This window comes from Anomaloglossus baeobatrachus, chromosome 1, assembly GCF_048569485.1.
Source record: "Anomaloglossus baeobatrachus isolate aAnoBae1 chromosome 1, aAnoBae1.hap1, whole genome shotgun sequence".
In the NCBI taxonomy this organism is placed as follows: Eukaryota; Metazoa; Chordata; class Amphibia; order Anura; family Aromobatidae; genus Anomaloglossus; species Anomaloglossus baeobatrachus.
Window position 1 is genome coordinate 153,309,081 of NC_134353.1, and position 27,099 is coordinate 153,336,179.

Here is a 27,099-nt window from a genome sequence, read left to right on the forward strand (position 1 = left end):
CTTGCCTTTCTATTTTTGTCTTGCTTGGATGGAATATTTTTATTATCAATAAAGAATCTGCTTTTAAAGAAAATCTACTTTCTCCTGGAGTTGCTGGAATTTTCTCCTTTTCTTCATATAAAGTAAAGTGGTATTCCCGTCACGAACACTTGTGGCATATAGTAGCATATGACATAGATGTTCAGTGGGTGTGGGTCCTGATGAGCACCACTGTCAGTGGAGAGGAGGTTAGAAATCACATTCGTTTGTATGGGAGTTCTGGCTACCTCTTCAATGACAGCACAATAGATACAGGTCCCATTTGGCCTACGTTTTATTACATAATGGTGTATATATATTTTTCTTGTGTGCAGTATCTGAGGAGGACCACAGCAACAGAAGTTCCTTTGTGTGTGCACTGTTAAGTCATGGAGAGGATGGTAAGCTGTATGGAGTGGATGATTGTCTGCCTATCAAGAGTCTGACAAGTCTATTTCGTGGTGACCGATGCAAGACCTTGGTGGGCAAACCAAAATTATTCTTTATCCAGGTAACTCTATACTGTACTTAAATGAATTGTTCACTACTAGGACAACCCCCTTATTTAAATACTACATTTCCCAATGTATAATTAAAAACTCCTTATACTCCTCCTGTATCTGGGCCATTACATCAATGTCAGCACTGGATCTTTTAAGTGATCTAGCAATCACTGGTTGCCATTGGGCTGCAGTGCTCACACCTCACCCGTACACCTTAGGGTTATCCCAAGGAAGTGAGAGCATAGCGACTGCTGATTGGATGCATGGCTCACGTTCCATAATAGTGTCACATGAAACCCCGCGCCAATAATGTTGTAACGGGAGGTGAACATAAGGTGTTTTTATTTTACATTGGGTATATGGTGTTTAGAGGTCCTAGTAATGGATCACCCCTTTTAAGGTAGATCTAATACACCACAATATAATGTCTGCCTCATGGTTTTTCCCTAAATTACTGATTATTTTTGTTTTTCTAAAGGCTTGCAGAGGTACTGACCTTGACCCAGGAGTTGAAACCGACAGTGGCCCATCTGACTCCTCTGAGGAGACCTACAGAATCCCAGTCGAGGCTGATTTCCTTTATGCCTATTCCACAGTCCCAGGTACTTAATTAGCTTTATACTATGACAGATCTTTTTCCATTTGGTTAAATAAAGACTTCGTTACAAGATGATTTGCAGCAGATATCCTAGGCATAAACTGAGATTTATTCTGTGGAAGTGCAGTTTATATGTTGCAGATCTGTGTGGTGTGATCAATACCATTCAGTGTGCCCTAGACTCGTGAATTTTGCAAAAACACAGAAGTGTGAATAGGCACATTCCTGTTGTGGATGATTTGATTTCTACATATAGCCCACTAACCAGGACGAGTGAAGGTGTCTTAATACAGCCAGTAGCTCTCTGCAATACCTTACTGCATTATTGAAGTGATGGATCATATGTTCAAGACCTTTATGTGGGGCTAAATTAAAACTTAACTATACAGAAATTTAAAAAAAAAACCTAACATTGTACGATGTTTTCAAATAAAAAAGAAAACAAAAATATAGAATTGGTATTCTGTTGCAATAACTTTTACAAAAATGTTAGTTATTTATATCCTGCTGTAAATGTGGTGGGGGAAGAAGCAAAGAACTGTTCATTGTGTTTTCCAAAAGACAGGAATAGAAAGTGTTCAAAAATCATACGTACCACAAACAAGTACTAGCAAAACTACAAATTATCCCACAAAGAAAAAGCGTTTTCTATAGTTAAAATACAGTGATGGGTCTGAGAATGTGGTGACACAGATACACAATATTTAGTTAAAAAAAATTGGCCTTATTATGTAATAGTGAAACTTGATAAAACTATATGAATTTGCAACTGCACAATCGGCAGATTTTCACCATGTCACTTACATGATGATAAACTCCATGATCAAGGTCCCAAAAACCGTTGAAATTGCTGCCTCCCTCCATCTTCATAACCCTTCCCCATAAATACAAGGCTTTCCCACCAAAGTCAGCTGTCATTTTTGTATTTTCCTTCTCTGCTTCCAAGATTCAATTTTTTTTTTTATTTTCCACTTGACATACTGTACCTGTAAGAGGCCTTGTGTTTTTGGCAGGGCAAATTGTAGTTTGAATGAAGCCAATCACTTGTGAAAATACATTTCTGTTTAGGTAAAAAAAAAATTATTTTTTTTTTTTTTTATGACGCAGCTTCACTTTTATTTTGTGTAAGCGGGTCGAAAGGATTTATAATATATACATATATATTATATAATTTCATGGTGACAATCCATCATCACCAAAAGGGTCACCGCCTAAATCGTGCAACTTGTGTACTGTACACTCCTACCTCACATAACAGTCCAATATCAGGAAGGGGTTAATTCCTTGTTATTATGGTGGCCTCTTTGGCTGGTATACTGTCAGTAGTGGTTCTTCAGCACTCTCGGGGACAGCCTTACAAGTCAGCCCTTCCCTGCGCTTCCCAGGGCAATGCAGGATTAACCTGGGTGGATCGGTAAGAGGTGAGCGTCCTTGTTATGTGCACAGCATATGGGAGGGGAGCGTGAATAAATTCCTGGCACACTGTTCGTTGTTTACTTAAGTCTGTGTTATTTGATCACTAAACATTTAGATTTGACACAAGTCTGTACATAACATGTGACAGAGAAAGCAACTGGAATTTACACGACGCGTCTACACACCGTCCTGCCTGCACCAAATGCACAGCTCCGATCCTCCTGCTGCCTGGATTTCCAATGTTGCTAATTGTTTTTTAAGACAAATAATATATCTAAAGATGTGTGCACATGGCATCTTTTTAAACACTTCACCCACTGGTGATTTAATGTAATTAATTTTTATTTTTTTTCCTACCTTTCTTAAGAGTCATACCTTTTTAGTTTGTTTTCTGGCAATGTAGGCATATGAGGGCTTGTTTTTTGTGGGGCAAGTTGTATTTTTGAATGACACTATTCATTCTGCCTCATTATTGTACTGGAAAGCAGGGTAGTAGTAAAAACCTGGTGACAAGATTCTCTTTAACTAGTTAAATCCCGCTGTTAATCTCTTGACAGCAGGATTTAACTTATGCGGGTGGGGGAGCACGTCATTATCCCGCTTCCATCGGCGACCCCGTGACATTAACGCAAGGCGCCAATAGGTTGTCATGATAGTCGGGGGTCAGCTGATGACTGTGTCTGTCATGATGTATTTTTTGTGAACGCCGGCTGAGCATCAGTGTTCATAGGAAGACCACATTTGTGCTGTACAGAGCGGTGCTGATGCACTGCTCTGTTAAGTACTAGCGATCAGAAGATTGTAGCTTCAAGTCCCCAAAGGAGACTAGTAAAAGCAATAAAAAGTGACATTTAAAAAAATATATGAAAATAAAAAAAATTAAATAAAAAATATACATTTAAATCACACCCCTTTTTGCCCAATTGAAAATAAAACAATAAAAAAATACAAATACCGTATTTTTCGTTTTATAAGACGCACTTTTGTTCCCCCAAATTTTGGGGGAAAGTAGGGGGTGCATCTTATAATCCGAATATATGGATTATATACTGCAGGGTCCAGGAAGGGTGGGGGCAGCTCTGGAGCGGTGCTGGGGGCTGAGGGAGGCTGGTAGAGACTGGTGAAGGCTGCAGCGGGAGATCTCCTGCTCCCGCTCATATAATATGCACAGCCGCTGTCCACCACCGTGGTGCTGAAACCGCGGTGACGGGCTGGGGGAGCAGCGCATATTATATGTGCCTGTGCCCCCCTTTGATGGCACATGCCTGCCCCCACCCAGTGTTAGATATGGCCCCCATGCTGCTGCCCATAGTAAAATAAAAAACTCTTTACTTACCTCCTCCAGCGTGTCTCCCGGTGTCTCCCTCCTGCCGCTGTGATCATGCACGTAGAGATGTCACTCTGCTGTGCCGATCACATGACCGGCACCGAGAACCAGGAAGTGCAGGAGATCAGCATCACGGAGGGAGACACGAGGGAGGACAGCGCTGGAGAAGGTAAGGAAAGAGTTTTTCTTTGTCGCTCCATTGGGAGACCCAGACAATTGGGTGTATAGCTTCTGCCTCCGGAGGCCACACAAAGTATTACACTTTAAAAAGTGTAACCCCTCCCCTCTGCCTATACACCCTCCCGTGCATCACGGGCTCCTCAGTTTTGTGCTTTGTGTTGAAGGAGGCACACATTCACTCAAGCTCCACATTTTAGTCAGCAGCAGCTGCTGATTATATCGGATGGAAGAAAAGAGGGCCCCAGGGCTCCCGGCATGCTCCCTTCTCACCCCACTAAGTCGGCGGTGCTGTTAAGGTTGAGGTACCCATTGCGGGTACAAAGGCTGGAGCCACATGCCGTTTTCCTTCCCCATCCCTTAGAGGCTCTGGGAGAAGTGGGATCCTAACCGGTCATCCAGGCACTGGGACCGGGCTCCCTCCGCAGCCCCTGTGGGATTCTGACGGACAGGAGACTGAGTATCATCAGGGACAGGGCCCTGCATCTACAGGTACTCTGTGTCCCCTTGGGGACGGTGCATGGAGCACTTGGTCTCAGACGCTGCAGCGGCTGCTGTTTTTGTGTGACGACCGGGACTACCGCGCCGACCGCGCCTGCTTGCCGGCCGCGGTATTAAATTTAGTCCCCGGCTTTTGCGGCCTAGTGCATTAAACTCCCGCCCCCGGGCCTGCCAGTCAGGGGTAAGGGCGGGACGGTCGGCCTGACGTCGACTGTGAGGGCTGGAGCATACTTTAGTGTCCTCCTCCCCCCTCACTCATCACTCTGGGGCACCAGATTCCCGCACTTTATTGATCACGCCCACGGCTCCCTCCTCCCCTTAGAACGCCGGCAGCCATGTTTTAAACACATTCTGCCGGTGGAGGACTTCTGGCTACAGCTCTGGGAGACCCAAGGCAGGGAATCTGGTGGACACACACCGCTCTGGGCGGTCGGTAAGCCACACCGGTCACCCGGTGCTGGTCCCCCTAGGGTGCCGAACTGTATATATATATATATATATATATATATATATATATATATATATATATATATATATATATATATATATATATAATTATATTTGTATACATTTTCTAGGTTCGGCCGCAGTGTTTAGCCCTTGGCTATATGCCCTCAATGATTACTCTCCTAGGAGAGAACAGCATGTCGGTCACAAGGAGCAAGGGTACCAAGACACAGGGTTATTTTGCAACCTGTACCTCTTGTGCGGCTATGCTACCTGCAGGTTCCACCTACCCTCACTGTGAGCAATGCTCGGGCCCTGTGGCACTCGCTCAGCCGGAGCCTCGGGCACTGGTGGGACCCTCGGCCCAGGTAGAACCGCCGGCCTCCCCTGTCCAGGCGGCAGGGACAGAGTTTGCAGTTTTAGCTGAGAAACTCTCTGAGTCACTTTCACAATCCATGGCTCAGTCTATGGACAAATGGTCTGCTAAGATACTAGAAGCTTTACAGTCCAGACCGGCCCTTACACAGGCCCCGGGCACTGCGGGGTCATCGCCCCCAGGCCCCTCTCGGTCTGCGCCGCAGCGTGCTCCCGGGGTGGCCCCTAGGTATCACGTGGAGGACTCTGGCACGGACCGCAGTCCCAGACCGGCTAAGCGGGCTCGCTGGGAATCTTCCCCGGCTTCATCACACTGTTCGGGGTCTCAGCTTGAGGACTCTCTGGAGGATGAGGCGGAGGTCGCAGCCCAGGGCTCTGACCCTGACGTAGCTCTCAATCTTGATACACCTGAAGGGGACGCCATAGTAAATGACCTTATAGCGTCCATCAACTAGGTGCTAGATCTTTCTCCCCCAACTCCACCTATAGAGGAGTCGGCTTCACAGCAGGAGAAACACCAGTTTAGGTTTCCCAAACGTACACGGAGTGCTTTTTTCGATCACTCTAACTTCAGAGATGCTGTCCAGAAGCACAGAGCTTTTCCGGACAAGCGCTTTTCTAAGCGCCTTAATGACACACGTTACCCCTTCCCCTCTGACGTAGTCAAGGGTTGGACTCAATGTCCCAAGGTGGATCCTCCAGTCTCTAGACTGGCGGCTAGATCCGTAGTAGCAGTGGCTGACGGTTCATCGCTCAAGGATGCCACTGACAGGCAGATAGAGCTCCTAATGAAATCCATCTTTGAAGCCACAGGCGCGTCTTTCGCCCCGGCCTTTGCAGCCGTGTGGGCACTCCAAGCTATCTCAGCTTGTCTGTCTGAGATTAATACGGTCACACGTACCTCTGCTCCGCAAGTAGCGTCCTTGACTTCTCAGGCGTCGGCTTTTTCGTCCTACGCCATGAACGCCGTCCTGGACTCTGCTAGCCGTACAGCGGTAGCATCCGCCAATTCGGTGGCAGTCCGCAGGGCCATGTGGCTACGCGAATGGAAGGCAGACTCTGCTTCCAAGAAGTTCTTGACCGGTTTGCCTTTTTCAGGCGACCGATTGTTTGGCGAGCAATTGGATGAAATTATTAAGCAATCTAAGGGAAAGGACTCGTCCTTACCCCAATCCAAGCCAAAAAGATCTCAGCAACGGAAAATTCAGGCGAGGTTTCGGTCCTTTCGGCCCTCAGCCAGATCCCAATCATCCTCGTCCAACAGGCCACAGAAGAGCCAGAGGAACTCTTCTGCATGGAGGTCTAAGTCACGTCCTCCAAAGACCGCCGGAGGCACCGTCTCCAAGGCGGCCTCCTCATGACTTTCAGCCTCCACAAACCGCATCCTCGGTCGGTGGCAGGCTCTCCCGCTTTGGCGACGCCTGGTGGCCACATGTCCAAGACCGATGGGTGAGAGACATTCTGTCTCACGGTTACAGGATAGAGTTCTGCTCTCGTCCTCCGACTCGTTTCTTCAGAACATCTCCGCCCCCCGAGCGAGCCGATGCACTTGCTCAGGCGGTGGACACTCTGAAGTCAGAAGGAGTTGTGATCCCCGTTCCCCTTCAGGAACGTGGTCGCGGTTTTTACTCCAACCTGTTCGTGGTGCCAAAAAAGGACTGATCATTCCGTCCCGTTTTGGACCTCAAATTGCTCAGCAGACATGTGAGAACCAGACGGTTTCGCATGGAATCCCTCCGCTCTGTTATCGCTTCGATGTCACAAGGAGACTTCCTAGCATCAATCGACGTCAGGGATGCCTATCTCCATGTGCCGATCGCACCAGAGCATCAACGCTTCCTGCGTTTCGCCATTGGGGACGAACACCTTCAGTTTGTGGCACTGCCTTTCGGCCTGGCGACAGCCCCACGGGTCTTCACCAAGGTCATGGCATCCGTTGTGGCAGTCCTGCACTCTCAGGGCCACTCGGTGATCCCTTACTTAGACGATCTCCTGGTCAAGGCACCCTCCCGGGTGGCATGTCAACACAGCCTGGCCGTAGCTCTGGAGACTCTCCAGAGGTTCGGGTGGATCATCAATTTCCCAAAGTCAAAATTGACTCCGGCCCAATCACTGACTTACCTCGGGATGGAGTTTCATACTCTCTCAGCGATAGTCAAGCTTCCGCTGGACAAACAGCGTTCGCTGCAAGCTGGGGTGCACTCTCTCCTTCGGGCCCAGTCACACCCCTTGAGGCGCCTCATGCACTTCCTGGGGAAGATGGTGGCAGCGATGGAGGCAGTCCCCTTCGCGCAGTTTCATCTGCGTCCACTCCAATGGGACATTCTCCGCAAATGGGACAGGAGGTCGACGTCCCTAGACAGGAACGTCTCCCTTTCTCTGGCAGCCAAAACCTCTCTTCAGTGGTGGCTTCTTCCCACTTCTCTGTCGAAGGGAAAATCCTTCCTGCCCCCATCCTGGGCTGTGGTCACAACGGACGCGAGTCTGTCAGGGTGGGGAGCGGTTTTTCTCCACCACAGGGCTCAGGGAACCTGGACTCCGACAGAGTCCTCCCTTCAGATCACAGAGCTCTGGCGGCGGACGCATTAGTTCAGGATTGGTCGCAGTTTCGACTGCCTTATGTATTTCCTCCTCTGGCAATGCTGCCCAGAGTGTTACGCAAGATCAAGTCCGCCTGCCGCCGCGCCATCCTCGTCGCTCCAGACTGGCCGAGGCGGTCGTGGTACCCGGATCTGTGGCACCTCACGGTGGGTCAACCGTGGGCACTCCCAGACCGACCAGACTTGTTGTCTCAAGGGCCATGTTTCCATCTGAATTCTGCGGCCCTCAACCTGACTGTGTGGCCATTGAGTCCTGGCTCCTAGCGTCCTCAGACTTATCTCAAGATGTCATTGCCACTATGAGACAGGCCAGGAAACCAACGTCCGCCAAGATCTATCATAGGACTTGGAGGATCTTCTTATCCTGGTGCTCTGATCAGGGTTTTACCCCCTGGCCGTTTTGCCTTACCCACTTTTCTTTCTTTCCTTCAATCCGGAATGGACAAGGGGTTGTCTCTCGGCTCTCTCAAGGGACAAGTATCGGCACTATCCGTATTTTTTCAAAAGCGTCTAGCCAGGCTTCCGCAGGTCCGCACGTTCCTGCAGGGAGTTTGCCACATAGTCCCACCTTACAAGAGGCCGCTGGAACCATGGGATCTTAACAGAGTGCTAAAGGCTCTTCAGAAACCACCTTTCGAGCGCTCCGTAGAGTGTCGGAGTTGGCAGCGCTGTCATGCAAAGCCCCCTTCCTGGTTTTTCACCAGGATAAGGTGGTTCTGCGTCCGGTCCCGGAATTTCTCCCTAAGGTGGTATCCCCTTTTCATCTCAATCAGGATATCTCTTTACCTTCTTTTTGTCCTCATCCAGTTCACCAATGTGAAAAGGAGTTGCATTTGTTAGATCTAGTGAGAGCACTCCGGCTCTACATTTCTCGCACGGCGCCCCTGCGCCGTTCTGATGCGCTCTTTGTCCTTGTCGCTGGCCAGCGTAAGGGGTCGCAGGCTTCCAAGTCAACCTTGGCTCGGTGGATCAAGGAACCGATTCTTGAAGCCTACCGTTCTTCTGGGCTTCCGATTCCTGCAGGGCTGAAAGCCCATTCTACCAGAGCCGTGGGTGCATCCTGGGCATTGCGGCACCAGGCTACGGCTCAGTAGGTGTGTCAGGCGGCTACCTGGTCGAGTCTGCACACTTTCACGAAACACTATCAGGTGCATGCCTATGCTTCGGCAGATGCCAGCCTAGGTAGGCGAGTCCTTCAGGCGGCGGTTGCCCACCTGTAAGAGGGAGCCGTTGTCGGCTCTTTTTATTGGGGTATTCTTTTACCCACCCAGGGACTGCTTTTGGACGTCCCAATTGTCTGGGTCTCCCAATGGAGCGACAAAGAAGAAGGGAATTTTGTTTACTTACCGTAAATTCCTTTTCTTCTAGCTCCTATTGGGAGACCCAGCACCCGCCCCTGTTCCCTTCGGGCTGTTGTTCTTTTGTGTACACATGTTGTTCATGTTGAATTGTTCTTTTGGTTCATGGTTTCAGTTCTCCGAACATCCTTCGGATTGAATTTACCTTAGACCAATTTATAAGTTTCCTCCTTCCTGCTTTTGCACCAAAACTGAGGAGCCCGTGATGCACGGGAGGGTGTATAGGCAAAGGGGAGGGGTTACACTTTTTAAAGTGTAATACTTTGTGTGGCCTCCGGAGGCAGAAGCTATACACCCAATTGTCTGGGTCTCCCAATAGGAGCTAGAAGAAAAGGAATTTACGGTAAGTAAACAAAATTCCCTTCATTTTACTATGGGCAGCAGCATGGGGGCCATATCAAAAACTGGGTGATGTGTGCCATCCACAGGGGGGCCATGGGCAGCACAGGGGCCATGTGCCAGCCACAGGGGGCCATGGGCAGCAATAGGGGCTGTGCGCCAGCCACAGGGGGCCATGGGCAGCAGTAGGGGCCGTGTGCCAGCCACAGGGGGCCATGGGCAGCAATAGGGGACTTGTGCCAGCCACAGGGGGCCATGGGCAGCAATAGGGGCCGTGTGCCAGCCACAGGGGGCCGTGTGGCATCACTGGGGGGCTATATTCAATATAAGGGGGCCATATCCAGATTAAGGGGGCTAATTTTAGGATCGGGGTGCTAGGAGGGACATATACCCTATATGATTTGTTAGACGGACACTGCCAGTATAAGACGGACCCCATTTATTAAAAAATAAATTCTCTTTTCCTTCACCAAATTTGGGGGTGCGTCTTATAATCAGGTGCGTCTTATAAAGCGTAAAATACGGTACTTAGTATCGCAGCCTTCAGAAATGTCCAATCTATAAAAAACAGAAAATAAATTAATCTGATCCGTAAAGGCCATAGTGATTAAAAAAAAATTAAACCGCCAGAATTTTTTTTTCTTTTTTTCTTCATTGTAACATTACAATCAAATTTCAGTAAGACGCAATCAAAACCATTGCAACTACGCAAAAATTGTATAATTTAAAAACTTCAGCGCAAGCCACCAAAAATAAGTAATCACATAACTCCCGGTCCTGAAAAATTACAACGTTATGGGTCCTAGAAAATTACGCCAAAATCACAATTTTTTTTTTAATTTATTTTTACCACTTGAATAAAAGAAAACTATAACATGTTTGGTATCTACAAACTCCTACCAACCTGTAGAATAATACTGCCGGTCAGTTTTACCATATAGTGAACATAGTGAATAATAAAAAAAAAAATTGTGGAATCACACTTTATTGGCAATGTTACCTCACTTGGAATTGTTTCCCGTTTTCCAGTACAGTATGGGGCAGAATGAATGGTGTTATTCAAAAGTGCAACTCACCCCGCAATAAACAGCCCCTCATATTACTATAGTGACGGAAATTGGCTGTTCCACCCTCGACTGTTTGAGGCACATAACAGCTGATCAGATCAGCAATCATGTGCAGGGAAAGGTGTGTGTGTGTGTGTGTGTGTGTGTGTGTGTGTGTGTGTGTGTGTTCGCATCAACGCAAGAAACACGACCTATGACATACCACTATGTCATAAGTCATACAGGGGTTAAGTGGGGTCCATTCTGAAAAAAATCACCCTGAAACTGCTCAAAATAATAAACTAATGGTATTTTCAAATCAGAAGACGCAGTTTTCCTCCCAAAAATTTGGGAGGAAAGTGAGAGGTGCGTCTTATGATCCGCATGTAGTTTACCGGTGGAGAGTGGAGGCAGGGGCAATGCTGCAGGCGGAATGCTGTGGTGGCTGGGCAGGGTTTGCAGCTGGGGCTGCAAGGGCTTCAGACAATGGCGCCCAGAGTTGGCGCATGTGTAGATGCAGCTATCTGCTCAAGATCTCATCTGTGCACGTGCCGCCTCTTGCCCATTCGTCTCCCAGCAGCGGACTTAAGGAAAATGGCGCCCGGAGGGGGCGCGTGTGCAAATGAGATCTCGGCTTGTCATTGAGCCAAGAGCTCAATTTGCGTACGCACCGATTCCGGGTACCATTTCTTTGAAGCCCACACCAACGACAGAGCATCTGGGACACCTGCTGCACCACCCTGTTCCGCACAGCCAGCACAGCAACCACTGCTGCCAGCACAGCCGCCGCCAGCACAGCCAGCATCGCCCTACTCCAGCAACCCGCCTCCAGTAAGACACCACTGGAGTATAAGACTAACTCAATTTATTTATTTTACCTTTTTTTTTTTTTTTTTTTTTTTAAATCTCTACATTTGGGGTGCGTCTTATAATCCAGTGCGACTTAGAAATATATATATACCGTATTTTTCGTTTTATATGTAAAAAATAAAACCATTTTGCTCGTTTTATTTGTTTTTTTCCAAAGACACCATTCGATTTAAGAAGTGACCTGACCATCACTCAGTCATTTTATTAGTCATAATATTAAGGTTTTCATATCCATGGAATGGATGATAAATGTTTGGGAACCCCACAGATAACTGAATAGTGTTCACCAACTGAATATAGTAGTCGCCTACATGCACCACTTATGGGAATGACTGAGAGAGCGGAGTATAGGACCACCACCTCTTCATTCAAGTGGGGGACACTCCTTCTAGTGGGGCTCCCAAGTATGCATTATGTGTACCCTTGTGTACTATGAATATTGCACAGTCTGTTTTTGTAATGTAGCTGAAGCATAACTATCCTGTGTACATTACAGGGCTGTGGAGTCAGCAAGGTTCCAGCTTCATCATAAATGACTAATAATACAAGATTTACTGTAGTGCTATTTTGTACAAAGTGGTGGTAATAAATCCAACCTTTATCAGTTTTTTTAAAGACCCCAAAGCTGTTGTTTTTTTTTTGTTTTTTTTATGTTTTTGGATTATTTTTGAGTTGTTGTTATGGCAATGGGTTGATGCCGCATGAAGGGGAGTGCAGCCTCCATTGTATGATTGTATTGCTATTTTGTAAATGGTACATGACGCATCTGTTTCATCATATTTCATTCCTTCCTAGGTTATTATTCCTGGAGGAATACAATGAATGGCTCCTGGTTCATTCAGTCCCTTTGTGAAATGCTTAAATTACATGGCAAAACCCTTGAACTTGTGCAGATCCTAACATGTGTTAATCATATGGTGGCGCTGGAGTTTGAATCCTGCTCAAATCAAATAGATTTTCATGCAAAGAAACAGATCCCCTGTGTGGTGTCTATGCTCACGAAGGCCCTGAACTTTCCGTAAGGCGAGAAGAATCTGCTATTCTGGGCCGGCTGTGACCCCAGAACGTCGCGTCTGCATTCCATACACCGGAGCAGGAGTGCCGCACTCCAACAGATGTATGCTAGAACGGCCAACGGCGGCCGTGAAAGAGTTTTATGTTTATTTATAAGGAAATGATGTAGTGAAAATGATTGTGTACCTCGTGTTTGATGCATTTTGTTACACGTGCATGTGTTTCACATTATCCAAATACACTGTCTATTTTTTGTTTTTACAATTCTGGAATGCATCTTGCATGTATTTTGTACAAAAATAAAATCGCCAATGTGTTGTACTATCAGGGAATTGTCACACACCGGCTACAGCTCAAACCGATATCAATTTATTATGTAAATGAATACAAGATGTGACGTATATGTTTTATTATGTGTGAAGTAGAAATGTATCAGATACCTGCCGAATGTATAATTATTACATTTGTATTACACATAAGGGCTCAGCACTCCAAACTCCACTGTGTCTATACAAGGTACTGTATGTACTTGATATATTTACTTTCACCAATATAAATTACAATTCCTATAATATATCTAGGACGGCCACGGATAAGTAGATGGGCCTATTTCATGCAACTCTTAACAGCACAGTCCAATGCCATATATCTCAGATTATTTCTATTTGGAAAAATATATTGGTGCCTTCACGTGGAAGATATTTTATACTAAAAGAATCCACTGCAGATATCGGAGACTGACTCTTGTGACTCAGACTTTCTTTCGATGTCTCATGGATCCACACCCATATTTAGTGCTAAACTACATCTGGCCACATGATGCTGTTTCTACATGTAATGTACATTAATAAGTGGCATTTGTTATTTACAAAACCCATAAGTGAAAAATTATTTGCTTTAGGCTATATGCGTCTGCTGAGTATTTGATTGCAGAAATTTCTGCATCTCTTGGCAGAAAAAAAAAAATGTGCTGAGTTTTTTTTATTTTTATATACGTTTTTTGCATGTGTTTTCCATGCATTCTGGGGTGGAAAAACGCTGAAAGAATTAACACTGTCCAGATTATTTCTTTACTGAATCTGTAAGGGAAAAAAAAAGCAACATGTGCACAAAATGTCAGGATTCTCATGGACTTTCCTGACATAAGGATTTGCATGCAGTTTTGTGACAAAACTGCACTAAAAACGCAGCCTTATAATGAAGGTTGCAGATATTGGTTAAAGTAAATGGGATGCAAATTTCTTTCTGGAAAACATTAGTGACTCCTTGCACTAATTGTGTACGTGGATTTTTTGAACGGCAATGTTATATTCAAAATAACCTCTTTCATAACCATTTAATCAAAATTCCCTAATCTCTTCAGGCCTCATTCACACATTGCTTCACTTATATGTTCAGTTGTTTTTGCAGATAATCAGTCTGCAAATTAAAACCGATACATGTTTTATTTGGATCGGATTTGCTTATCAATCACCTATATAATGAGTCGGTAGATCCATGAGAAAGAAGAGGAGGGAAAAAAAAGCACATGAATGAGATATGGTGTCCTTTTTTCTCTTTTGGGGATCGGGTTCAGATGGGCAAATGGAAAACTCAGTAGCAAAATTCTGATCTGGATGACAAAGTGACTTTGAGCTGTATAATTATAACTGCACTTATGTGACACCTCTGTGAGAGCACTGCATTTTTTGGATTTTCAGGTCTTTGGAATTTCTAAAGCAAATCTGTTGTGTATAAACATTGCCTTATTCTCCTAAAAGTTGCTAATACTTGAATTTTCCCATTTAGGGTTCTTTCCCTAGTCGAGAAAATGCAGCAGCTTTTCTCTACTGAAAATTCACTGCGTTGTACAATACCACTATTGCACATGAGATTTTTAACCGGTGGCATAATCTGTGTACGCTGCAAAATATACAGATTTAGCTGCAACAAAAAATGTAAAAAAAATAGTACATTTCACTTTCTTACTGTGATGGAAGCTTGTGTGATCTGTTTATGAATAAATACATCTACTTGACAGTTCCTGTCTTAACTTGTTGGTTTTATTCCTCGTCGTTCACGTTGTTAGCCCCTGATTCGTCAAAGTAAATTGTTTAGAAAAGTCACAATTTTGGCTAAATTGAGTTGCGCAAATATTTTGCAACTTTTAGTGTATTCATGCCAGTTTCTCCCAGCTGCACCAAAATGTGCAGTGCTGGGAATTGATGCCACAGCTCATTTAATTCATTAAGAGCGGCGGTGTTCCTTTCACCAGAATTCTTACTCGAGTCAGTGCCTGGTGTAAGATTTCTGGCATGGCACTCCCTGCTCGTCGACATTACAGATTCATGAAGAGGTGTGCCAACTATAGTTCATCTTTGCTTGTCTGGTGAGGTGTTATCATCTAGACCAGAGGTTCCCAACTCCAGTCCTCAAGGCACACCAACAGTGCATGTTTTCAGGATTTCTTTAGCATTGCATGGGTGTTGGATTCAGCACCTTCGCAGGTGATTAAATTAACACCCATACAATGCTAAAGAAATCCTGAAAACATGCACTGTTGGTGTGCCTTGAGGACTGGAGTTGGGAACCTCTGATCTAGACTATCTATCACTTTTGTTGTTACCTTCCTGGTTGTGTGTGTGTGTGTGGTGTGCATCAGAGTTTTTGTTTTCCCTTGTGTGTCTTTTATCTGTTTTCCATGACACTCCTGCCCAGTCATTCAGTGGTGGGAGGGGAGTATCAGAGGAGTACTGGTCAGAAGCATAGCCAGGCACGTGACTCAGGTATCCCCACTATCAGGAGTAACCTTGAGGTTGGGGGTCAGCTAGCATGAGGCACAGCATATGAGCCTCTGTCCCCCGCTATCCTAACAGTCACCTCGCAACAATAACAGAGTACAGCAGAAGCGCAAATGTGTAAGTACAACAGAAATTAACTGTTTCATTACAGTATTTGCTCTGCTGTACTGTTAGTTCTGACTCCCTGCAGAGCTGTGTGAATTATGTATTATTCATTACATGTCTCATACTGGCAACACCCCTTCTTAATTTTGAGTCCATCTTCAACACAAAAAGGTCCAACTTGCTCATATTTATTAACACCTTCCTGACATTGGGCATACTCTGTATGTCCTGACTAGCAATGTGTTGCCGCATAATGACATACAGGGTATGTACTGGCTTTCATGCACCACCATGACTGCAGTAACTATGATTGCATGAAAGTGCCTGCTGATTCTGACAGCACAGCACCTGCCCTCGTCGTTACAGGGGGTTTCACCAGCCCCCTGCAATGAATATCTGAACAATCAATCACAGCGATTTCATTGTTTCATGCAATGAAATCACCTGAAATGTTGAAGTCCAGCTATGATTGCTGCTATAACAGCACTGATCATGGACTGGAGCCTAGCAATAGTGGTGTCGTCAGCACTGATTGGAGAAATCGAATGATGACGCCCGATCAGTAAGCATTCAATCTGACCTCACAGTGAGCGTTCTGCTCCACCTCATTCGTGCTTGGAGACATGAGGAGAGTGGTCACTATGCTGTTCTACTGTCTGATCTGCTGGAATTTGTGGTGCCACAAGTTTTTAGCCTGTCATCACTGACTGTGCTGATATCCAAATTGTCTCTCCAGTAAAGGAGACAAACTCTAGCACAGCGCCACCTATTGGAAGTAGCGATCCTAAAAGTCACAAGTGGATTTTCGACAATCCTTTGCAATATGACTCAGGATATATAAGCCAGATCAGAATCCCAATTTGCAGACACGGTGTTTCGGGGTGCTTGCCCCTCGTCAGTGCAAAGTATGGGGGTGTCTGATCTGGCTCATGAGAAAGCTATGTGGGGACCACGGGGGAACACTATTCTCCTTAAGGAGACTTTGCAAGCCAGTCTGGCTGCCTGGTAAGGGGACTTATAGCTGCAATGCCCCTCTGGGAAATATTCAAATTGTCTCTCCAGTAAAGGAGACAAACTCTAGCACAGCGCCACCTATTGGAAGTAGCGATCCTAAAAGTCACAAGTGGATTTTCGACAATCCTTTGCAATATGACTCAGGATATATAAGCCAGATCAGAATCCCAATTTGCAGACACGGTGTTTCGGGGTGCTTGCCCCTCGTCAGTGCAAAGTATGGGGGTGTCTGATCTGGCTCATGAGAAAGCTATGTGGGGACCACGGGGGAACACTATTCTCCTTAAGGAGACTTTGCAAGCCAGTCTGGCTGCCAGGTAAGGGGACTTATAGCTGCAATGCCCCTCTGGGAAATATTCAAATTGTCTCTCCAGTAAAGGAGACAAACTCTAGCACAGCGCCACCTATTGGAAGTAGCGATCCTAAAAGTCACAAGTGGATTTTCGACAATCCTTTGCAATATGACTCAGGATATATAAGCCAGATCAGAATCCCAATTTGCAGACACGGTGTTTCGGGGTGCTTGCCCCTCGTCAGTGCAAAGTATGGGGGTGTCTGATCTGGCTCATGAGAAAGCTATGTGGGGACCACGGGGGGAACACTATTCTCCTTAAGGAGACTTTGCAAGCCAGTCTGGCTGCCAGGTAAGGGGACTTATAGCTGCAATGCCCCTCTGGGAAATATTCAAATTGTCTCTCCAGTAAACGAGACAAAGTCTAGCACAGCGCCACCTATTGGAAGTAGCGATCCTAAAAGTCACAAGTGGATTTTCGACAATCCTTTGCAATATGACTCAGGATATATAAGCCAGATCAGAATCCCAATTTGCAGACACGGTGTTTCGGGGTGCTTGCCCCTCGTCAGTGCAAAGTATGGGGGTGTCTGATCTGGCTCATGAGAAAGCTATGTGGGGACCACGGGGGAACACTATTCTCCTTAAGGAGACTTTGCAAGCCAGTCTGGCTGCCAGGTAAGGGGACTTATAGCTGCAATGCCCCTCTGGGAAATATTCAAATTGTCTCTCCAGTAAAGGAGACAAACTCTAGCACAGCGCCACCTATTGGAAGTAGCGATCCTAAAAGTCACAAGTGGATTTTCGACAATCCTTTGCAATATGACTCAGGATATATAAGCCAGATCAGAATCCCAATTTGCAGACACGGTGTTTCGGGGTGCTTGCCCCTCGTCAGTGCAAAGTATGGGGGTGTCTGATCTGGCTCATGAGAAAGCTATGTGGGGACCACGGGGGAACACTATTCTCCTTAAGGAGACTTTGCAAGCCAGTCTGGCTGCCAGGTAAGGGGACTTATAGCTGCAATGCCCCTCTGGGAAATATTCAAATTGTCTCTCCAGTAAAGGAGACAAACTCTAGCACAGCGCCACCTATTGGAAGTAGCGATCCTAAAAGTCACAAGTGGATTTTCGACAATCCTTTGCAATATGACTCAGGATATATAAGCCAGATCAGAATCCCAATTTGCAGACACGGTGTTTCGGGGTGCTTGCCCCTCGTCAGTGCAAAGTATGGGGGTGTCTGATCTGGCTCATGAGAAAGCTATGTGGGGACCACGGGGGAACACTATTCTCCTTAAGGAGACTTTGCAAGCCAGTCTGGCTGCCAGGTAAGGGGACTTATAGCTGCAATGCCCCTCTGGGAAATATTCAAATTGTCTCTCCAGTAAAGGAGACAAACTCTAGCACAGCGCCACCTATTGGAAGTAGCGATCCTAAAAGTCACAAGTGGATTTTCGACAATCCTTTGCAATATGACTCAGGATATATAAGCCAGATCAGAATCCCAATTTGCAGACACGGTGTTTCGGGGTGCTTGCCCCTCGTCAGTGCAAAGTATGGGGGTGTCTGATCTGGCTCATGAGAAAGCTATGTGGGGACCACGGGGGAACACTATTCTCCTTAAGGAGACTTTGCAAGCCAGTCTGGCTGCCAGGTAAGGGGACTTATAGCTGCAATGCCCCTCTGGGAAATATTCAAATTGTCTCTCCAGTAAAGGAGACAAAGTCTAGCACAGCGCCACCTATTGGAAGTAGCGATCCTAAAAGTCACAAGTGGATTTTCGACAATCCTTTGCAATATGACTCAGGATATATAAGCCAGATCAGAATCCCAATTTGCAGACACGGTGTTTCGGGGTGCTTGCCCCTCGTCAGTGCAAAGTATGGGGGTGTCTGATCTGGCTCATGAGAAAGCTATGTGGGGACCACGGGGGAACACTATTCTCCTTAAGGAGACTTTGCAAGCCAGTCTGGCTGCCAGGTAAGGGGACTTATAGCTGCAATGCCCCTCTGGGAAATATTCAAATTGTCTCTCCAGTAAAGGAGACAAACTCTAGCACAGCGCCACCTATTGGAAGTAGCGATCCTAAAAGTCACAAGTGGATTTTCGACAATCCTTTGCAATATGACTCAGGATATATAAGCCAGATCAGAATCCCAATTTGCAGACACGGTGTTTCGGGGTGCTTGCCCCTCGTCAGTGCAAAGTATGGGGGTGTCTGATCTGGCTCATGAGAAAGCTATGTGGGGACCACGGGGGAACACTATTCTCCTTAAGGAGACTTTGCAAGCCAGTCTGGCTGCCAGGTAAGGGGACTTATAGCTGCAATGCCCCTCTGGGAAATATTCAAATTGTCTCTCCAGTAAAGGAGACAAACTCTAGCACAGCGCCACCTATTGGAAGTAGCGATCCTAAAAGTCACAAGTGGATTTTCGACAATCCTTTGCAATATGACTCAGGATATATAAGCCAGATCAGAATCCCAATTTGCAGACACGGTGTTTCGGGGTGCTTGCCCCTCGTCAGTGCAAAGTATGGGGGTGTCTGATCTGGCTCATGAGAAAGCTATGTGGGGACCACGGGGGAACACTATTCTCCTTAAGGAGACTTTGCAAGCCAGTCTGGCTGCCAGGTAAGGGGACTTATAGCTGCAATGCCCCTCTGGGAAATATTCAAATTGTCTCTCCAGTAAAGGAGACAAACTCTAGCACAGCGCCACCTATTGGAAGTAGCGATCCTAAAAGTCACAAGTGGATTTTCGACAATCCTTTGCAATATGACTCAGGATATATAAGCCAGATCAGAATCCCAATTTGCAGACACGGTGTTTCGGGGTGCTTGCCCCTCGTCAGTGCAAAGTATGGGGGTGTCTGATCTGGCTCATGAGAAAGCTATGTGGGGACCACGGGGGAACACTATTCTCCTTAAGGAGACTTTGCAAGCCAGTCTGGCTGCCAGGTAAGGGGACTTATAGCTGCAATGCCCCTCTGGGAAATATTCAAATTGTCTCTCCAGTAAAGGAGACAAACTCTAGCACAGCGCCACCTATTGGAAGTAGCGATCCTAAAAGTCACAAGTGGATTTTCGACAATCCTTTGCAATATGACTCAGGATATATAAGCCAGATCAGAATCCCAATTTGCAGACACGGTGTTTCGGGGTGCTTGCCCCTCGTCAGTGCAAAGTATGGGGGTGTCTGATCTGGCTCATGAGAAAGCTATGTGGGGACCACGGGGGAACACTATTCTCCTTAAGGAGACTTTGCAAGCCAGTCTGGCTGCCAGGTAAGGGGACTTATAGCTGCAATGCCCCTCTGGGAAATATTCAAATTGTCTCTCCAGTAAAGGAGACAAACTCTAGCACAGCGCCACCTATTGGAAGTAGCGATCCTAAAAGTCACAAGTGGATTTTCGACAATCCTTTGCAATATGACTCAGGATATATAAGCCAGATCAGAATCCCAATTTGCAGACACGGTGTTTCGGGGTGCTTGCCCCTCGTCAGTGCAAAGTATGGGGGTGTCTGATCTGGCTCATGAGAAAGCTATGTGGGGACCACGGGGGAACACTATTCTCCTTAAGGAGACTTTGCAAGCCAGTCTGGCTGCCAGGTAAGGGGACTTATAGCTGCAATGCCCCTCTGGGAAATATTCAAATTGTCTCTCCAGTAAAGGAGACAAACTCTAGCACAGCGCCACCTATTGGAAGTAGCGATCCTAAAAGTCACAAGTGGATTTTCGACAATCCTTTGCAATATGACTCAGGATATATAAGCCAGATCAGAATCCCAATTTGCAGACACGGTGTTTCGGGGTGCTTGCCCCTCGTCAGTGCAAAGTATGGGGGTGTCTGATCTGGCTCATGAGAAAGCTATGTGGGGACCACGGGGGAACACTATTCTCCTTAAGGAGACTTTGCAAGCCAGTCTGGCTGCCAGGTAAGGGGACTTATAGCTGCAATGCCCCTCTGGGAAATATTCAAATTGTCTCTCCAGTAAAGGAGACAAACTCTAGCACAGCGCCATCTATTGGAAGTAGCGATCCTAAAAGTCACAAGTGGATTTTCGACAATCCTTTGCAATATGACTCAGGATATATAAGCCAGATCAGAATCCCAATTTGCAGACACGGTGTTTCGGGGTGCTTGCCCCTCGTCAGTGCAAAGTATGGGGGTGTCTGATCTGGCTCATGAGAAAGCTATGTGGGGACCACGGGGGAACACTATTCTCCTTAAGGAGACTTTGCAAGCCAGTCTGGCTGCCAGGTAAGGGGACTTATAGCTGCAATGCCCCTCTGGGAAATATTCAAATTGTCTCTCCAGTAAAGGAGACAAACTCTAGCACAGCGCCACCTATTGGAAGTAGCGATCCTAAAAGTCACAAGTGGATTTTCGACAATCCTTTGCAATATGACTCAGGATATATAAGCCAGATCAGAATCCCAATTTGCAGACACGGTGTTTCGGGGTGCTTGCCCCTCGTCAGTGCAAAGTATGGGGGTGTCTGATCTGGCTCATGAGAAAGCTATGTGGGGACCACGGGGGAACACTATTCTCCTTAAGGAGACTTTGCAAGCCAGTCTGGCTGCCAGGTAAGGGGACTTATAGCTGCAATGCCCCTCTGGGAAATATTCAAATTGTCTCTCCAGTAAAGGAGACAAACTCTAGCACAGCGCCACCTATTGGAAGTAGCGATCCTAAAAGTCACAAGTGGATTTTCGACAATCCTTTGCAATATGACTCAGGATATATAAGCCAGATCAGAATCCCAATTTGCAGACACGGTGTTTCGGGGTGCTTGCCCCTCGTCAGTGCAAAGTATGGGGGTGTCTGATCTGGCTCATGAGAAAGCTATGTGGGGACCACGGGGGAACACTATTCTCCTTAAGGAGACTTTGCAAGCCAGTCTGGCTGCCAGGTAAGGGGACTTATAGCTGCAATGCCCCTCTGGGAAATATTCAAATTGTCTCTCCAGTAAAGGAGACAAACTCTAGCACAGCGCCACCTATTGGAAGTAGCGATCCTAAAAGTCACAAGTGGATTTTCGACAATCCTTTGCAATATGACTCAGGATATATAAGCCAGATCAGAATCCCAATTTGCAGACACGGTGTTTCGGGGTGCTTGCCCCTCGTCAGTGCAAAGTATGGGGGTGTCTGATCTGGCTCATGAGAAAGCTATGTGGGGACCACGGGGGAACACTATTCTCCTTAAGGAGACTTTGCAAGCCAGTCTGGCTGCCAGGTAAGGGGACTTATAGCTGCAATGCCCCTCTGGGAAATATTCAAATTGTCTCTCCAGTAAAGGAGACAAACTCTAGCACAGCGCCACCTATTGGAAGTAGCGATCCTAAAAGTCACAAGTGGATTTTCGACAATCCTTTGCAATATGACTCAGGATATATAAGCCAGATCAGAATCCCAATTTGCAGACACGGTGTTTCGGGGTGCTTGCCCCTCGTCAGTGCAAAGTATGGGGGTGTCTGATCTGGCTCATGAGAAAGCTATGTGGGGACCACGGGGGAACACTATTCTCCTTAAGGAGACTTTGCAAGCCAGTCTGGCTGCCAGGTAAGGGGACTTATAGCTGCAATGCCCCTCTGGGAAATATTCAAATTGTCTCTCCAGTAAAGGAGACAAACTCTAGCACAGCGCCACCTATTGGAAGTAGCGATCCTAAAAGTCACAAGTGGATTTTCGACAATCCTTTGCAATATGACTCAGGATATATAAGCCAGATCAGAATCCCAATTTGCAGACACGGTGTTTCGGGGTGCTTGCCCCTCGTCAGTGCAAAGTATGGGGGTGTCTGATCTGGCTCATGAGAAAGCTATGTGGGGACCACGGGGGAACACTATTCTCCTTAAGGAGACTTTGCAAGCCAGTCTGGCTGCCAGGTAAGGGGACTTATAGCTGCAATGCCCCTCTGGGAAATATTCAAATTGTCTCTCCAGTAAAGGAGACAAACTCTAGCACAGCGCCACCTATTGGAAGTAGCGATCCTAAAAGTCACAAGTGGATTTTCGACAATCCTTTGCAATATGACTCAGGATATATAAGCCAGATCAGAATCCCAATTTGCAGACACGGTGTTTCGGGGTGCTTGCCCCTCGTCAGTGCAAAGTATGGGGGTGTCTGATCTGGCTCATGAGAAAGCTATGTGGGGACCACGGGGGAACACTATTCTCCTTAAGGAGACTTTGCAAGCCAGTCTGGCTGCCAGGTAAGGGGACTTATAGCTGCAATGCCCCTCTGGGAAATATTCAAATTGTCTCTCCAGTAAAGGAGACAAACTCTAGCACAGCGCCACCTATTGGAAGTAGCGATCCTAAAAGTCACAAGTGGATTTTCGACAATCCTTTGCAATATGACTCAGGATATATAAGCCAGATCAGAATCCCAATTTGCAGACACGGTGTTTCGGGGTGCTTGCCCCTCGTCAGTGCAAAGTATGGGGGTGTCTGATCTGGCTCATGAGAAAGCTATGTGGGGACCACGGGGGAACACTATTCTCCTTAAGGAGACTTTGCAAGCCAGTCTGGCTGCCAGGTAAGGGGACTTATAGCTGCAATGCCCCTCTGGGAAATATTCAAATTGTCTCTCCAGTAAAGGAGACAAACTCTAGCACAGCGCCACCTATTGGAAGTAGCGATCCTAAAAGTCACAAGTGGATTTTCGACAATCCTTTGCAATATGACTCAGGATATATAAGCCAGATCAGAATCCCAATTTGCAGACACGGTGTTTCGGGGTGCTTGCCCCTCGTCAGTGCAAAGTATGGGGGTGTCTGATCTGGCTCATGAGAAAGCTATGTGGGGACCACGGGGGAACACTATTCTCCTTAAGGAGACTTTGCAAGCCAGTCTGGCTGCCAGGTAAGGGGACTTATAGCTGCAATGCCCCTCTGGGAAATATTCAAATTGTCTCTCCAGTAAAGGAGACAAACTCTAGCACAGCGCCACCTATTGGAAGTAGCGATCCTAAAAGTCACAAGTGGATTTTCGACAATCCTTTGCAATATGACTCAGGATATATAAGCCAGATCAGAATCCCAATTTGCAGACACGGTGTTTCGGGGTGCTTGCCCCTCGTCAGTGCAAAGTATGGGGGTGTCTGATCTGGCTCATGAGAAAGCTATGTGGGGACCACGGGGGAACACTATTCTCCTTAAGGAGACTTTGCAAGCCAGTCTGGCTGCCAGGTAAGGGGACTTATAGCTGCAATGCCCCTCTGGGAAATATTCAAATTGTCTCTCCAGTAAAGGAGACAAACTCTAGCACAGCGCCACCTATTGTGCTGATATCTTAATTTATGTTTTTCTTTCTACAGGGTGGACCATTTATATGGATACACGTAAATAAAATGGGAATGGTTGGTGATATCAACGATCTGTTTGTGGTTCATTAGTATATGGGAAGGGGGAAACTTTAAGATGGGTGGTGACCATGACGGCCATGTTGAAGTCGGCCATTTTGGATCCAGCTTTATTTTTTCCAATGGGAAGAGGGTCATGTAACACATCATACTGATTGAGAATTTCACAAGAAAAACAATGGTGTTCTTGGTTTTAATGTAACTTTATTCATTCATTAGTTATTTTACAAGTTTATGACCACTTATCAAATGTGTTCAAAGTGCTGCACATTGTGTTGGATTGTCAATGCAACCCTCTTCTCCCCCTCTTGACACACTGATAGCAACACCGCAGAAGAAATGCTAGCACAGGCTTCCAGTATTCGTTGTTTCAGATGCTGCACATCTTGTATCTTCACAGGATAGACAATTGCCTTCAGATGACCCCAAAGATAAGTCTAAGAGAGTCAGACCGGGAGACCTTGGTGAACATTCAACTGGCCCATGATGACCAATCCACTTTCCAGGACACTGTTCATGTAGGAATGCTCGGACCTGACACCCATAATGTGGTGGTGCACCATCACAGGTCTGAGCATTCCTACATGAACAGTGTCCTGGAACGTCATTGATCACTTTCAGCAACAAGTTTGCTGAAGTGCACATTTTTCAAAGGGACATCTGTGTGGATAAGTCCCTAATCCCCTTCAAGGGCAGGCTCAAATTCTGGCAATACCTGCCCAGTAAGAGTGCCATGTACAGAATTAAATTCTACAAGCAGTGCGAGAGTATCTCAGGATACACGCACAGGTTTATGAAGGGAAGGACACCTAGATTCATCCCCTCTGAATGCCCCCTTGTCGTCGAAGTCAGTAGGAAAACAGTGTATGATTTAGTACACTCACTGCTGTATCAGAATTATCACCTGTATGTATATCATTTTTACACCAGCATCCCACTGTTCAAATCCTTCTCTGCCAGAGCTACTGCAGTACATATACTGGAGCCCTATACAGGGTGGGCCATAAGTATGTAAGCACCCTGATAAAATGGAAGTGGTTGCTGATATCACCTTACTGTTTGTGGCATATTAGTACATGGGAGGGGAAAACCATTTGAGGCCGGGTGACGCCCATGGCGACCATCTGCAAAGCCGCCATTTTGAAATAAGCTTTACTTTTTTCAATTTGGAAGGGGGTCATGTGACACATCAAGCACATAGAGAATTGCACAAAAAAAACAATGGTGTGCACATATTTAATGTAGCTTTATTCATTGAGTTATTTACACGTTTGTGACATGGAGCAATGACCGTAACACACTAAAGGATGTGCTCAAAGTGCTGCCCATTGTGTTGAATTTTCAACGCGATTCTCTTTTCCCACACCGAAGGCAATACCGCAGAAGAAATGCTACCACAGGCCTCCTGTATTTGTTATGTCAGACAGGTGCCCACATCATGGATCTGCGGTCAAGAGGAGGAGAAGCAAATCACGTTGACAATTCAACATGATAGACGCCTCCCATTACTAATCTAGGGCTTATTGGCAGCTGTGAGCTGTGAATAACCCCTTATTACCTCTATTGCTACCCCATCAGAGCAATTTTGATGAACCGGGTAATGTGTCGGGGTTGTCGCAGCTAATGGATGTGGCAGTCCTGGGCAGCTACCGGCTACTATTTTTAGGCTGGGGGGCCCAATAAGAATGGGTCTCCCTATGCTGAGAATACTAGCCTCCAGCTGTTGAGCATTATCATGGCTGTTTATCAAAATTGGGGGACCACACGCCGTTTTTAAAAATTACTTATTTAAATTAAAAAAAAAAATTTGATGCACAGCCAAGATAAGCACATGGCTGGGGAATGTAGCCTGTAGCCATATGCTTTATCTGTGTGGGTATCATAATATGGGGGGGCCCTACGCCAATTTGACTAACAGACAGGGTCTGTGATTGGTTGCAGTCAGACGCTGTTACACAGGATGGGGACGCGTTTGCAACCAATCACAGATGCAAGGACGGCCGGTGGGCGGGGGAAGCAGTGAATATGAATTAGCGATAATGAGCGGCCCCCGAAGCAGTTACAGCCGCGCCAGAAACTCTAAGTATAGCTCACTTGCTTCAGTATTATTTTCTTTATTTTTCCTTTGTTTATTTTATTTTTCCCTGAGATGCCAAGATCAAGATCAATAGCCAGAATTCCGGGCCCGGGTCCGACACTCAGGTACATTTTGAAACAGCGTGGATCTGGACTTTTACAGTCCAGATCTGCCCGTCACTAATTTTCAAATAAAGATCTGAAAAGTTTCACATCAAATTTGAGACCTTTGGTTATGGAAATAAAAACTTGCTTTGGCGAGAAGAGGTTTATTAAAAAAAAAAGAAATAAAAAGGAGATAGAACATATACAGAGAACAAGGGGGGGGTTACAATTCTATTTTACATCATACCATCCCCTGAGGAACAGTATTTGATTAATGAAATCTTCATTGTGCCATTACTACGATCCAAAGCTTACGGTACTTGCATTCGTCATAATATACCACTTCTGAAGCATTGTCTCTTACATTCTGTTTGGCTTCTCCAGTTATTCGTACTTGTAATGTTTAAGTAAATGTGATTGTAGTGGTGACATTTGGGAAAAACCTTTTAAAATTGTGATCACATTAGACTAATTGGTCATCTGTCTCTTATGGCATTATTTTATGCTGGGTTCCAGACCTTTCTTAAGAGTATTACTCATTTCCTATTCTGTGGTTAATAGTGTAGAGGGAATGGGTGTGAGAACAGAAATTACTGTAGAGATTTCACTTCTGATCTAACTGTTCACATAGCAAACCTTCAGAGGAGTAGCAACTATGTGCCATGTGATTACACATGTGATCTGTCATCTGCATCTATATTACTGGTATGTTAATTCTAATTTAAAAGAAAAAATGTTTTTGTTTTTTTAATTTTCTTTCTGCATTT

General features: G+C 46.0%; 1 protein-coding gene across 1 annotated transcript in view; it reads left to right on the top strand.

The window, feature by feature from the left end:
- Window positions 1-14,611, top strand: part of LOC142308966 (caspase-3-like) — a 68,379-nt gene extending 53,768 nt beyond the window's left edge. The window contains exons 5-7 of the mRNA XM_075347147.1: window positions 354-529; window positions 1,000-1,123; window positions 12,371-14,611. Of these exons, the coding sequence (XP_075203262.1) occupies window positions 354-529; window positions 1,000-1,123; window positions 12,371-12,597 (527 nt within the window). The 3' untranslated portion in view covers window positions 12,598-14,611. The remainder of the gene's footprint in view (window positions 1-353; window positions 530-999; window positions 1,124-12,370) is intronic.
- Window positions 14,612-27,099: the final 12,488 nt, after the last annotated feature.